The sequence below is a fragment of the Takifugu rubripes genome, chromosome 19 (assembly GCF_901000725.2).
Source record: "Takifugu rubripes chromosome 19, fTakRub1.2, whole genome shotgun sequence".
Classification (NCBI taxonomy): Eukaryota; Metazoa; Chordata; class Actinopteri; order Tetraodontiformes; family Tetraodontidae; genus Takifugu; species Takifugu rubripes.
The window spans coordinates 4516408-4531190 of record NC_042303.1 but is presented as its reverse complement, the minus strand read 5'-3'; the positions used below and the strand labels follow the sequence as shown (position 1 = coordinate 4531190).

Sequence of the window (14783 nt, the reverse complement as noted above, 5' to 3'; positions counted from 1 at the left end):
ACAGCGCATCAAAAATCGCAGCCATTTAGGCTCACAGGCTCCCAGTGGGGCCCACCTGATGGTGACACCTGGCCAGGTGAGGAAGTGTCTCACCTGGTTTAGTCTTAAAGCTGATAGATTTGCTGCTGATGCTGTTGAGCTCATGGGAGTAAACCCTCAGGTGGTACATGGCACCTGCGATCAGATCCGCCACAGTAATGGGGGGCTGTTGTTTCACCGTTATGGCTTTCACTGTCTTGTTGCCTTGAAGACACAAGAAATTGGCCAATCACACTTGAGGGGTGTGGCCTGCAGTCCCTAATAAGGGTTGTGATGTTTTCTGAGAGCAGAATGTCAAATGAGACAGCTAACAATGCCACGCCCACCCATCAGAGATATTTACAAACCTAACAAATGACACATCATGCTTTATTTCCTCGTTATTTGCTCATTCAAAGACTTAAGATTAGAATCTGAGAAAACTCCATAAATGTTGAAAGATGGAGATGAAGGGCAGCTGTGGTTTCAAACGGGCAGAATGATTATCGGTTGTACCAGAGAGTTGCATGTAGGGTGGCTAGCATTGTTGTTCTCAATTATTAAAGGCTCACAATTTCCACCAGCTTAAAAATAATCAATCAATTAGCACGATCATGGCAACAACATGCATCTTTCCACTGGAAAGATGAGCCAGTCATGACATGGTCCAGCTATGACCTTGAGGATACAGTGACATGAAGTTGGTGACATCATGCACCATGCACCAGCGCCTGCTTTGATGTGGTGATCCAGAGGAGGTCATTCCAAAGCCATGCTATCAACGAAAAACTAGCCTCAAACCAGCCAAAGAAAAGGTCTAATGCACCTTTTGAAAAGGACATGCCGGCCATTCACACACAGCCCAAAACCAAATAGCTGTCGGGGTTTACGGTAGAAACACAAAGATGTTCAATCATGGTGTCTCCACAGTACCAAATTAATTTGAATTGTTCAAATAATAGATCAAGACAAAAATTCAAATACTCACAAATGGTCAACTATGCATGTAGAAACCAAGATCACGGAGAAACTAAGTCAAATTTCCTTTATCTTTTTTAGATTAAAAAGTCATTACTCTCTAATAATCTAAGGTAGCTTGTTTACAAAGAGGGTTGTTGACTGGTTAGAGGAATGTTGGCTCAGTAGAGCCAACTCTTGCCAAATACTGGCTGGTCAGGCTGCGTACACTGCGTTAGCATGTTGTATTTGCGTTTATATTACGTTTTTCAGGTGGTCAAATGAATTAACGATTCATGTTGCAAGTGACAAATGTCAGATTCTAAAGTTAAAGTAACTGCACACAACAGCAGAAGATTTACACAAGACTGAACATAGTAGAGGTCATGGGGGAAGTGCAGGGGGCTGACTTCTGCTTTCAGTCAGAGATTGATCTTAAAAACCAGGATGGGGTGAGGGAGGGGTTAGGGAGGCCATTAGATCATTCTCATCAGTCCCTTCTCTTCCTCCCATCAGACATCATTAACTATTTAAACTGCAGGCTGAGAACATGAAAAATACATGGACCCCTCAAACACCCTCCATCGTCCTGGCGCCCAGGGGTCAACACAAAACCAAGCAAATACGGACGAGTGGATGAGCAACCTTAGCACTGGCGGTTCAGCAAAAGCAGGCCGACGCGACGTGCAATGTTCACAATGCACACAGAAACAGACATGTGACGTGGAAGCATGACTGAGGGTCAGACAGACTTGGCCAGGACTAGAACCAGCATCCTCCTGTTCCCGCTATGTCTGCCCTCAGTCTCATTTATCTGCTCGTCCACGCTCGACCCACAGCCAAGTATGCTGCTAATTTGGAAATTTCAGCAGGGACTGAGAGAACAATGAGGGTACCACCCAGGGTCCCTTTGGTAGACGTTAGCTTCAGACTTGATGGTTCAAGTCTGGGTTCAGTTTGGTTCTTACTATCCAGTGTGAACTCGAGCACAAACTCGCTGCTGCCGGCCGGGAAGTTGTGTCTCCAGCTGACGTTAGCGTTGTTACTGTTGGGCTCCACCGTCACATTCCAGATCGCCCGCTCAGGGACCACTATATGGAGAGGATTGGTGAGGTTAGGGGTGAAAGATTAAAGGGCAGGGGGCAAAGTTACAAAAACCACACATAAGGCTTCTATCAGACTGCTGCAATGTCTTGATTCCACTGCAGTTAAATTACAGTCCACCAAAAACCAGACCTTAGACGTTCATGAGCAGAAAATTCCAGGGAATTCTTCAACTCATGAAACGCAGCTGTAAGGGTGTGTCTGCTTTAGAGTGGGCTGGCATTAGCTAAGTTGGGCTACTCAAAACATTAGCATTCTGAAAATCCATTAAAAACAGAAGTTGGGGGTCTCACTTCCTGACCAGGAGGAATGTTGCAGGCTGCATCCCGATATTCTGCAGTAATTCCCCACTCTCGCTACAGCAAGTGCAGCTTATTAGAATGCAGCCATGAGGAAGCATCCTGGTTTGTCAGGTGGGAGAAATTCATTTCTTATCCTTCAAATTCTGAAGGTGAAATCAAACACTAGGAAGCACCACAATAGGACAAGTACCCGACACTCTCTGAGTGGTTCGGCTGGTGGTGACCACAGGGCGAGCGGTGGGCGTGGTCACCTCAGCTGCACTTGTACTGCTGCTGCTGAGAGGAGGAGCTGTAGCTCTAGTGGCAGCAGGAGTAGTAGTGGTAGTGGTAGTAGCAGTGGTAGTGGTGGTGGTCGTGACAGTAGTGGACATAGTAGAAGTCACAGCTGTTGGAGTCGAGGTACTAATGGTTGTAGGAGCGATGGTAGAAGGAGGAGGAGCAAAAGGAGGAGGAGTCGGACTGAGCACCGAGGCCACCGAGGACTCAGTAAACTCGACTACAAGGGAGGAGTTAGAGAAGAGGAAAAGAGTTAAAGGCAACATCAAACAGGACATCACAAGCAGCACTCTGACTGAGACAACAGTGACACCATGAGGACGGAGGCTACTACTACAAATGAACAGGTTTGTTTTGAATCATGCACTTGGACACAGTGTAGCCATGACAACAGCAGGAAATTGTATGTAAACTTGACTGGTGAGGTGCAGGTGTGTTAGCACCAGAAGCTAATGGGAGGCCAGAGTGAGGAAACAGAAGAGCTGGGATTTACACTCCCGAGGACTTTTCTGACAGCCTAAAGCAACAGATGGATAGCAGAGGGGACAGGTGGACAGCAGAAGAGACAGAAGGATAGCAGAGGGGACAGGTGGACAGCAGAGGTGACAGGAGGATAGCAGAGGGGATGGGTGGACAGCAGAGGAGACAAAAAGACAGCCTGGATTTACAGTCCACATGACTTCTGATAGCTGGAAGTAACAGATGGACAGCAGAGGGGAAAGGAGGATAGCAGAGGGGACATGTGGACAGAAGAGAGGACAGGACAGCAGAGGGGACAGGTGGACAGCAGAGGAGACAAGAGGACAGCAGAGGGGACAGGTGGACAGCAGAGGAGGCAGGTGGACAGCAGAGGGGAAAGGAGGACACTTCAGGAGTGCATCCAATCATCTGACATCAAAGACCACAAACATTTTGTAGGATACCTGATGAATCTGATGGTAGCTGAGAGAATCACAGAGACAAACTGACTGACTGACGTCTGAAATCCTCGACATTGTCTGTTTGTGCCTCTCTGCTTGTCAGGGTTTCTGGGTTGTGTCGGTCGTTGTGCTGCAGGGGGTGGCGTGGGGCACAACTGGTGGCAGCTGGCCCTTGCTGGCGGGCGCACCTGTAGGCAATTTACATCGTGCTGCCTATTTAAGCAGGTTGCGCCTGCCTGTCAGTGCCAGGGTGTTCGGATTGTCTTGTGAGGGTGTCTGTTTGTCTCGCTTGTTGTGTGCTCCTGCTCCTGTGTCTCCTGGAGGGCCGCTCCAGCTTCGTGTCTCCTGGAGGGCCGCCCCTGTTCCCTGCGCCCTCCACAGCCCTGGAGGGCTGCCTTTGTGTTCCTTGTGTGCTCCGTGTTCTTTGTGTGCCCCCTCCCCCCTGTAAATAAAGCTTGTTTGACCATTTTACCACTGTGTCCTGGCCTGCGTTCAGGTCCTAGTCAACCCGTCCGTGACACTGCTGCCATCATGGAGGAAAGCTTACACTTGTGGGCGTGGTTTCTCACACATTGGGACGTCACATCTGCTCGTGATTTTTTACGGTCCTGAACTTGACTAAATCGTGATGTTTTGATGTTTGTTTGGTCTCCATAGCAACTATGGATCAGGTCAGGTTTAAAAGTAATGCACCTCCTCCCACTGCTGTGCTGCCCAATGGAGAGGAGTGCAGTTGCTGACGGAGGATAGAAAGACAGATGGACAGATGATTGTCATTCCTCATGATTACCTAAACCTGTAGCATCAGTAAAGTTCTCTGCCAACAGAAGAGAGGACAAGTGAAGGAGGGACAACACGCACTAATACAACATCTGACACCTTTTCTTCTCCCTAACCCAGAACCAGTCCCATCTCCACCTACACACAGGTGCGTGCGCACGCACGCACACACGCACCCCCACCCCCCCACACACACACACTCCCACACCATCAGAGGCCTTAAAAACAATCTTGGAACTTTTGTCCTGCTGTTGCTGCATTTCCTCTAACAAAGAGAAGATGTGAGCTTGTTTCAGGGGCAGAAAGGGTGAAGAGTTCACCTTCGTTGGCAGAACGTGGCATCTCTTCGGCAAAGACCTCCCCTGAGCCCACCTGGGTGACAGCGGACAGGAAGAACTTGTAGCGAGTAAAACGGTCTGGCAGGCGGAGGGTGAAGTCTGTCACATTAGGCAGGAAAGTCTCAAACTGTGCTCGGCCCACCCTGGAGCCATTAACTATTCCCAAAAAAAGATAAAGGAAAAAGATTGGTCAGCTGAGCAGTGCCCCAAGAGTGTTAACTTCAGTAGTTGGACAGCAGCTCACCAGTTTGGTACTTGAGCTGGTAGCCGATCAGAATACCGTTGGGTTCCAGAGGTTTGCCCCATTTCAGTTGGATAGTGTCAAGATTCTTCCAGTTTATGGTGAATAGCCTCGGTATATCTGGTACTAAAATATTTAAATGAATCCAAGCAGGTGTGTTATGATGTAGTATCATTAAAGACCAGTAGGCCGTTCAGATAAATATCAATATACTCTGCTGATATCATTTTAGGCTCTTTCTCCATTTATCTGCAAGACAATCAAAAGACAATCTGGGGGAATTGGTTGGTGTAGTCCTCACCTCCCTCCTTTGTGGTGAACTCCACCGTGTTGCTCGCTGGACCCTCGTAGCGAGTGTTGGCCACAACCATGAACATCTTGTACTTAGAAAAAGGCAGCAGCTCACTGAGAAGACTGGATGGCTCTGACACAGTGCTATAGAAACCCTTGATCTGCTTCTCCTTACTGACCTCCAGACCAGGAACCAGACTGGCATCACGCCAGTAGTACAGCTGGAAAAAGGAAACAACAGACAAGGGTTGTAGACAGGAGCAAAAGCCAATTGTGGAGTAAATTTCTCTCTGGCTAACCCGGTACTCCTTGAACTCTCCCTGAACAGACTTCAGGTCCACAGGTTTCCAGTGGATGTAGGCCTTAGTGCTGTCCACCTTTGACACACGCAGGTCAGTGGGAGCAGTTGTGGGTGCTGATCAAGAAAATACAGTGAAAAAAAAAATCAATTAACCAGAAATGAAAAAATATTCCAACCTATTAGCTTGCGGCAATTTAGCTGCAGTGCATCTGCTTACTGTCCTCTCCCGAGTACCCGACGACTACGTTGGACACCGGTCCTGATCCAAACTCATTTCCGGCCTGGATTTTGATCTCGTAAGGCACATATGTTTCTGTGCTGTGAACCATGTGTTTGTTCCCAGCTGTGGTCACATTATTCCAGTCCTCTGACATGTCCTTTCGTCTCCACCAAAGACTGTATATGAGGTTTGCTCCGTTCCTTTCCAGATCAAGGAGAGGCTGGACAAAAACAATGAAATCAATTTTCAAATCAAAGTTATGTCTGCTCCAATTATAGCTCCTTCTGGTATCCATTATACATTAGCTGGGATGATTGGATGGAAAGTATGCACAGGTTAGAACATTGATACCCAGGTGCAAACTTTCCATTACCCTCCAAATAATTCTGAATTGATGCATGAGCTCTTACCTCCCAGGTGATTTCCATATTGTCCTTCATGGAGCCCCATCCTCGAAGTCCTCTTGGAATAACATCTGGAGCTGATTCAACACAAATATTTTCAGTTCGAGAACATCTCTGGAGCCCAACGTTCATCTCTGATTTAACCCTATTGGCTTTCTTTGTTGTGGAACACGTTTCATTCGGTTAGTATAAGTTCAAGAGTCAGACACATGAGATGTATCTCACCAGCTCCACTAGTCTTGTACTGGGGTGATGGAGTACTGGGCTCACTTTGGCCCACTGAGTTGATGGCAATGACACGGAACTGGTAGTTGACAAAGGGAGCGAGCTGCAGGATGACGGAGTTCAGGTGTCCTGGGTAAGAAGACATGTTCCGCCATTGGCCTGGTTCCCAGCGGTCCTCCTCAAACTGGACCAGAAAATCTGTGGACAGAAGCATGTTCCGCGTTCTGTCATGGTTCAGGGTCCAGGTCTATTTGTACGTTTACCTCGTTACTACAGTAATTCATGTGGCAGTGTTACAATTCAAAACGATTCATATCATTAAGAACACACACTTGAAATACGAGCTAAATTTATATTACAAAGGGATCATTGGTTTGATTCTGCTATTTGAGTAAAGACAAAAAACAGTGACCCAAACAAAGGGGGAGTACTGATCTATGGAGAAGTTTAAAAACTAAGTTTTAGCAGATGACGTCTACACGCATGAAGAAAAACTCCGGCTGTGTTTTTAGCTGCTATTGTGAGTCTGGTTCCTCAGAACTTCCAGGGGTTCTGCTCAGCTAATGGATACATGCATTAAATCTATAACCGGTTTTATACTCACGAGTAACCGGACTTCTGTGCTCATTCCCAGGAATCCACGTGAGTCGAACACTGCGGGCAGCCGGATCAGACAGATCCAGCTCCACAGGGGGGTCTGGACAACCTGTGTAGAAGCCAGAAATCATGTCGAAAACGGGCTCATGTCCTACTGTACTTTCCAATGCAAAAATAGTCAACTTGAAGAAAAATTCCACTTTTCAAATCAATTGGAATGATTGACAGGATGAATCATGATACATGTAAACAACAACAACAACAAAAAAAGATTCTCAATCATCCAGGTCATCATAGTTATTCAAGGTATTTTTCCGAACTGAAGAAGCCTTCTGGATAGAAGGCGAAACATCTTTAAAAGAGAAGAAATACAGTCCAGTTGACACAGAAAACTACCTTGGATATTTATATGGTGAAAACTAAATCAACCTGAGTAAAATATTATAGGGCAAGCAGACGAGTAAAGGACAAAAAGACAGAGAGATGTCCACCTGAGTTACCTGGAGGTAAGGCACTAGACACTGAAGGGTTGAGGGAGGCCTCCTCTGTGGGGCAGGGTCAAGAACCAGGAAGTGAGTGTAAAAGTTACAATTTGAATGTTAGTCTAGCAGCCAATCAGCATCAAGGGATCACAACAGCTCTATTTAGTACAAATCCAGTTTTTACATTTGAGACTTTTCACTGATTCAAGATTTATTCCAGAATATAAATAAACATTCTGAAAAACCAAATGAATGTTAAATTATTGAGGAGATGCTAATGTTAGCTCAGGGCTATAAAACAGTAAAGAAGCTAGCTGCAAGAGCTAGAATTAGGATTTAAGATGACTTTCAGTAGTCAAATCTTAATTGTTGGTCTGGAAATTGATCAAGGAATAATTTTAATGAATCATTTACTGTGATGTTCATAAAAGTGACTAAAATCAGTAGTTTGACCAAATAAGAAACTGCATATTAATGTCCAGTTTACCAGAGAGGCTCAAATGTAAAAAGTTCAACAATAATGGGCATGCGCACTATAGAATCAGTTAATAGAGAAAGCTATGTGAGAGTTTTATTAGACATGCTGTATTTCAGTATGAAGGCACAAAACTGTAAAAACACAGCTGTATCTGGAAGGATTGATCTGCCGACCACAGGAGGGTACCTAACACCGTAAGTCGAGCTGAGGCCGAGTCCGCGTCTATCTCTGATTTAACAGTGCACGTGTACATTCCCTCGTCGCCTTCATTCACAGCGGAGATGCTCAATAAGTCCTCATCTTTCCTCAGCCTGAGACACAAACACAGGTGCGTGGAGTTATTGTCTACCTCACAAACCATTGCCTGTACAATTCCAGGGGCAGCATCCGCTTTAAGCACAGGGACACTGAAAGGTTTAAAAAGAGGACAGTGATGTTTGTTATAGTTACTGTGAGTGTCTTTACCTCCAGCCCACATTAAGAGGCTTATCATCCTTAGTCCAGGTGACAGTGACGGGCAGGCTGGGGTCAGACTTCACCTGACACTTAAAGCGAGCTGTGGAGCCCCTGACGGCTGATTGGTGCTGTGGGACCCCGATTATACGAGTCGCTTCTGAGTGACGTTAACGTGCAAAACAAACACAAAAGGAGCTGTGAAGATTGAGGCCACAGCAGAGCAGCTTCCTGTTGGCCTGCTTCAACAAAGCTAGAGAATGGACATTGTCTTTGAAGAAGGAAAGAAAGAAAGTACAAATGACACAACATATTAAAGGCACAAAAGGTGAAACTGGGCATTAGAAAGTGACCCAGTATGTCCTTAGAATAGTTCAAACATTATCGATAGCCTCTCTTTCGGCGCAGCATAACATGCTAAAGTGTCCATAAGGAGGACACACCTAAAATGTAGCCTCCCACTGGGTCAGATAAAGCGCCAATGACTGTGTCCTACTATGGGGAAAAAAATCTGCCCTCTTTATTGTCACAAAATCTCCTCTGTGGAGCATGAGATACAGGTGAAGCACAATAAGGCTCAATTAGAGTAAACAAACCATCGCTCTCATGCCAGAAGTTCTTTTCAGGAGGTGCAAGTTTAAGCATGACAATTCCTTAGATTTCTCCTGTAGGAAATCCACTGAAATTTCCTCTGGCACAATAGGGTGATCAAAGGTTCATGCACACGGGACAATAACACATCACATGCTAAACTACAGAAAAAGTCAGGGGACTGCAGCACAGGGATCTAATGTCTTACCTTTGACTTCCAGGCGGACCTGGTTTTCAGCTTTACCCAAGAGGTTGTTGGCCACGCACGTGTACGTGCCCTCATCTTCTGCCCGGGCTCGTTTAATCTCCAAGGTGCCGTTGTTGTGGACAGTGTAATGACCACCATCCACGCCACTGCCCTGTCCATTCTTAAACCTGCAGACACAGAAAACAGGAAAATATATTGGTAGGATCCTGAAATGGGTGTAAACAAGTTTACATTGGTTTACACCAGTGTAATGTAGTGTAATGTTGTTGTCTCCACTGTCAGGTGGTTTCTGATAATGTAACTACTAAAACATGACATTGGATCTCAGGGAGTTTTTCTTTCAGCAATTCAAAGACAAGCTTTGAGGGCTTACCAGCGCAGGTCTGGCAGAGGGGACCCAAAGAAGGGACAGTCCAGGAAGGTATGGGTGTTCTCTATGACTTTGATCAGCTGGTTTTTAGGACCCAGCATCCTTGGTGGCATATCTGCAAATAGTGGGACACACCTTCTGAAGTTACACCCATCTGAAGCTCAAGATAAAAGAACCGATTGACTGTATATCTCACGACCGTCAACCCCTCGTCAGGGTACCCTTCCACAATGACTTACCCAGGACACTGATGAAGGCATTGGCCAGCAGGTAGCCGTACTGGTTAGAAGCATTGCACTGGTAGACAGCGCTGCTGCCCATCTGCACAGAGCGGAAGATGATGGTGTCACCGAGCACTTGTCTGCCCGGGTTGGGAGGAGAAGCTGGGGACGAAAACACACATCAGTCCAACTCTTGGTGGTGAGGTGTCCTCTGTCAACTTAAGTGCCACTCAAGGTCACCTTTGTGGACCAGTAGGCTTATTTCCACCTGTAGACCTCAGCCATAGAATGAAAGGAGGCTCATTTCATCAGGAATAAATCCTAACGTCTTATGTGGAAGGTGCCTCATTTCTAATTTTTTGGTTTGAAAGGGTGTTAGATGCTTATGGAGCTGTTGGTTGATGGTCTGATTGTTGGCCAGAGAGAAGCTAAATGCTTTTCCCGACTTTATTGTACGAAGAAAATATTATTACTTTAGTCATTCGTCCATTCACGTACTTTCAATAGGTTGACCATTGATCAGCCACTGTATATTGGGTTTGGGATTCCCGTTGGCCCGACACACTAGACGGCCGTGCTCATCCGGGGCCAGCACCAGGTTGGTCGGTTTGTCCAGCCAATAAGGAGCCGCTGAGCAACATGGGAAGTTCAGTTAGCTTAACAGTAAATGCACAACTTATGTACTTTTCTATTGCTGGGCTCTTGTCCTCACCTTTGACCTGGACGAGGATGGAGTGGCGCACGCTGCCCAGATGATTGTTGGCCATGCACACGTACTCACCAGCGTCCTCCTCTGACACACCCATGACCACCAGCGTCTTATTGAAGTTCTCAAACTTCACTTTCCTCTCTGGGAGATCCCCCCCCTTCCTGTACCATTTAATGCTCGGTGTCGGACTACAGACAGACAGACAGACAGACAGACAGACAGACAGACAGACAGACAGACAGACAGACAGACATAAATAAATAAATAAAGAGTTCAACACCAAACTCTATGCGTATGTGTATGTGTGTATGTGCAAGCATTTGTGTCCGTGTATATGTGTGTGTGTGTGTGTTTCTGTGTGTGTGTGTACACTCACAGTCCGGCTGCGATACACTCCAGAAGCAGCTCCTGTCCCCTCAACACCATCTTGGAGCTCTGACTTCCTACAGGTGACAACAGCGTCGGCATCGACTGTGGAAGTTTCCGGCCTGTAAGAACAGATGGATGGTGTTAATGAGCAAAGCAGACACGGGTTTGAACCCCTCCGGCTTGTGTGACAGGACAGATAAGAGCAGGAAGATTGTGAGGAGGATGTTAGCTGGAGGAACAGAGACAAAAAGCAGACGTTAGTCATGGTACAGGTCAGCTGACTGATGGCTTATCCTCCATTAAACACTCCCACAGGGAAAAGTGGCAGCTTTGCTAAACTGGAACGTCGCTGACACTTTTCACAGCATTACCGCCCTGTTAGCAGGTAGCTCAGAGGTTTGGGTTGAATTAGTTAAGACTGGATAAATGTTCCTGTTTTGATTCTGAAAATGAAACAGGCTGTAAGAGCCACACTCACTGGTCCAATCAGAGGGCTGCAGAGGCAGAGCCCCAGCTCTGTAAACACATAATTATTTCTGAGCTATTTTCACCTCATTTTTGGAACAAACATTAATGTTGTTCATGTATTCAGGTGTATTTACGTTGTAAGGAACATAGAAGGTAAGTTAATGTTGTATCAGACGTATTAGCATGAGCAGCTTTCATCTGCGTCATTGGGTGAAACTGGACACCCAGAATCTCTCTGTCCATGATTGTGTGGCAGGTAAACATGAAGCGTGTGTGCGCACTCACACACGAACACACAAACACAAACACACACACACAGATTGATCACCTAAATATTCATCACGTGAGCTAATTCAGGCCTTATTTAATAGATCCTTTGGCCCTTAGTGGCCCTCCATAGATCCCAGCAAACCTCAGTATTATCAAACAGACATGGTTGCTCTTCTTCTTCTAGATGTTCCTGACACAGTGAATCCTGTCCTCCATCTCCCTCTGTCTTCTCCATTTTTTCTTGCACTTCATGTCCTCTCTAACTAAATCCATAAATCTGCTCTCAGATCTTCAGGCCATTCCATGCTCCACATACTTCGACATTACATTCTCCGTCCCTCCCCTGAACATGTCTAAAGCATTTCTCTCCAGAACATCTAACACATGTTATCCCTTTGAGGTTCTCATTGCTGATCCTTTCCATCCTCGTTAATCCCAAAGAAACCTTCAGCATCTTCCTCTCTGCCACCTTTAGCTCTGCCTCTTGTCTTCTCCACAGTGTCTCTGTCTTTTCCATCTCCATCATTCTAACCTACTGCAGGTCTTCCCCATCTCCATCTCTCTGCCTCAGAAACCTATAGATATCCTTGTCCCATCCTGACTGTCTATCCTAGCACCTGCCATCTCCGGGTTTAGTGTTTTCATCTTTTTTGACCTTTGTCGCCTTTACCTTCAACTTATGCTGTATCTCCTGTATCTTCTGTCCTCTCAGTGTCCGATTTCTTGTCAACTAACTTACTCATTCCTCCACCAAGTCTCCTTATCAACTCTCTGTCGCTTCATGTCTCAGAGGCAAGTACACAGAACGGTTAGCTATGCTTGAAGTTAGCATGCTAGTGTGTTAGCTTGCTGGTCAGTTTACTGCTGAGTGTGACCAAGTAGGTGGACAGGAAGTGACTCACCACCGTACAGGTCAGTGTCATTGTAAGAGGTGTCATTAAACTCCTCCTCTGAAAACACAACACATTCTCATGAGTCTGTGTGTACAAACACACACAAACCTTACACACACAAAATTTGACTTTGATGTTACTGTAGAAACTGGAACATATCCTCCTCCTCCTAAACACTAGGTGGCAATCTGAGTCTTTTCAGCATGTTAATACTGCCTCTCTTTGGTTGACCTACATCGTCACATAATAAACTGGAGTCAGGCAGCAGATCAGTAGCTCTAACAACAGGAAGATGGAGAATCGGTCATCTCGTACTTAATGTCCATGTTACTGGTTATGCAGATGAGATGGTTAGCGCTCCCTCATGGCTTTCTTCTTCTGCAACCGGCTTTCGTGAATGTTTTTGTTCCGGGGACAGATGCCAGTGCTGAGGTTGTTGAGCAGGATCACATGCGTCACATAGTTTAACTCCAATTAATGTGTAAATATGCTGGATAAAGTTGATCTATCATATGTGTCCATCCAGGTGCCTTAGATGTCAGATAGATGTCAGATTCCAATATCAGTCAGACAAACGCATCTACAGTTGTCCAGTTATAGTTGGATTGAGGCAATAATGGGCTCATTGGAGTGCCCTGTAAACAAAGTGAATGTTGAAGACCATGCTAACATCGGCGCTGCCTGTTTTCTTCTTCATCCTGCAGAGGAGAGTAAAATCACAGGATTTGCTGCAACTTCTTGTCATGACTGAACAAGACCAGCTGGGGGTGCTGCCACATTTCATTAAATGTATGTACGCACGTGTGTGTTTGTGTGTGTGGGATGTGGGAGAGCACTCACTGGTTTGAACTTTGAGTATGAAGGGGTTCTTCTGCTGGATGGTCTGCGTCAGGCGGCATCGGGCGTTGCATTTGTACTCATTCAGAGCGTCTTTGGTCATGACATTGGAGAAGTAAAGATCACCATTCAGACCCATCGATACCCGCTTATCCTGAACGATTGGAGTCATCGCTGTAGGAGGACATGTGAAGGGACGCAGTTAATCCCTGTCTGAGCTAACACTGCACGCTGTGTCACGCTGCAGCTATTGCCATCTATCCACAAGCACATTGCAGCACAATCCTACTGGTCTGAGGTGTTCTGTTTACTGGTAACACGGCTACAATTTCCCAGTCAGGCCCTTTCAATTTCCTCACGGGGATGAATAAAGTACATCTTAATCTTAATCTTTTCAAAATTACAACAAGCCTCGGCTGCCACTGCAACCAGTTTTGTGCTCCCACTTTTTAAAATTAATTTTTACTCACTGTTGTCCATCCAGAAGATGAGTGGAGGAGGCAGGCCTGGTGGGGGATTACATGGCAGGATCAGCGGCGAGCCTTCATTCACCAGGACTGGGTCCAGAACCTCTTTGGGCCACAGAGGAGCCTCTGAAGGTTGAGACAAAGAAAATCAGACATGGCACAAGTAATGTTGGAAGGGCACAAGGAAAGGTGGATGTTTGGCAAGGTGTCCTCACTAGAGACTCGAAGCAGGATTTTATTGGACAGTGCCACCCCTAATTCATTGTTAGCAAAGCACTGGTACTCTCCCTCGTAGTCCTCTGGTCTGCCCCCACGGCGAAAGCTGATCTCCAGCGTTCCCGAGCGCTTTCGCATCGTCACTCTTGGATCTTTTCCCACATTGAAAAACTTTCCGTTCCTCCGCCATGAGAACCTGAAAGAATTAACTTACAATCAAAATACTGCAATACTGTCTTTAACAAGGAATACCCTGACGCTGAGTGGCATTCGGTTACAGTGCGAGGACATGAATTGGTGGTACACTCATACAACTTTGACTTTACAACTGTTATTTTTTGGTGCAATTTGACTTGTGATGTCATCACAGTCTCAAAGAAAATGAAAGGCAGATGCTAAATTCACCAGACTGCTGCAGCATTTCATTCAGTTCCCCTACTTTCCCCTCCTCTCCTGAGGAGAGATGGATTTTCATTTCGTGAGCACTTTAATGCACATACTGGTGAAGGCAGGTCCACCCCTTGTTGTGGCTTTGGTACCTTGCTGAAGGGTATCTGGCAGTGCTCTAAAGGTGTTCTGGCATCTTACAAAAATTGACATTTAAAACTAAGTTTATTTCCAAATTCTACTTTAAATTCTCGAGGAGAGGAGAGGAGAGGAGAGGAGAGGAGGTGTTCATTTGTAATGAACATATGAAGAATCACTGACTGAATATTTCATGAGCATAAAAAGATGACTGAGCTCATTATTGGTACACAAAGGCTGTCGTAATAAAGA

General features: G+C 45.9%; 1 protein-coding gene across 15 annotated transcripts in view; it reads right to left on the bottom strand.

Annotated features, from left to right (window-relative positions):
* Positions 1-14783, bottom strand: part of nfasca (neurofascin homolog (chicken) a) — a 45613-nt gene that overhangs the window by 6308 nt on the left and 24522 nt on the right. For 8 of the 15 annotated variants that reach the window (XR_003885918.1, XR_003885917.1, XM_029826449.1 and 5 more), the window contains 25 exons: positions 14006-14202; positions 13794-13916; positions 13327-13497; positions 12496-12543; positions 10863-10974; positions 10490-10674; positions 10276-10407; positions 9796-9939; positions 9560-9671; positions 9187-9353; positions 8400-8547; positions 8121-8245; positions 7475-7519; positions 6982-7083; positions 6378-6575; positions 6159-6229; positions 5746-5968; positions 5527-5642; positions 5238-5448; positions 4940-5062; positions 4678-4851; positions 4368-4394; positions 2572-2877; positions 1944-2066; positions 94-243 (listed from right to left, as the gene is read on the bottom strand). Coding sequence is in view for 13 of the 15 variants with exons in the window: in XM_029826449.1 (XP_029682309.1) it covers positions 94-243; positions 1944-2066; positions 2572-2877; positions 4368-4394; positions 4678-4851; positions 4940-5062; positions 5238-5448; positions 5527-5642; positions 5746-5968; positions 6159-6229; positions 6378-6575; positions 6982-7083; positions 7475-7519; positions 8121-8245; positions 8400-8547; positions 9187-9353; positions 9560-9671; positions 9796-9939; positions 10276-10407; positions 10490-10674; positions 10863-10974; positions 12496-12543; positions 13327-13497; positions 13794-13916; positions 14006-14202 (3533 nt within the window). In the remaining 2 variants the exon portion in view is untranslated. The remainder of the gene's footprint in view (positions 1-93; positions 244-1943; positions 2067-2571; positions 2878-4367; positions 4395-4677; positions 4852-4939; positions 5063-5237; positions 5449-5526; positions 5643-5745; positions 5969-6158; positions 6230-6377; positions 6576-6981; positions 7084-7474; positions 7520-8120; positions 8246-8399; positions 8548-9186; positions 9354-9559; positions 9672-9795; positions 9940-10275; positions 10408-10489; positions 10675-10862; positions 10975-12495; positions 12544-13326; positions 13498-13793; positions 13917-14005; positions 14203-14783) is intronic. The other 7 variants (XM_029826446.1, XM_029826453.1, XM_029826445.1 and 4 more) reach the window with 6 other exon arrangements.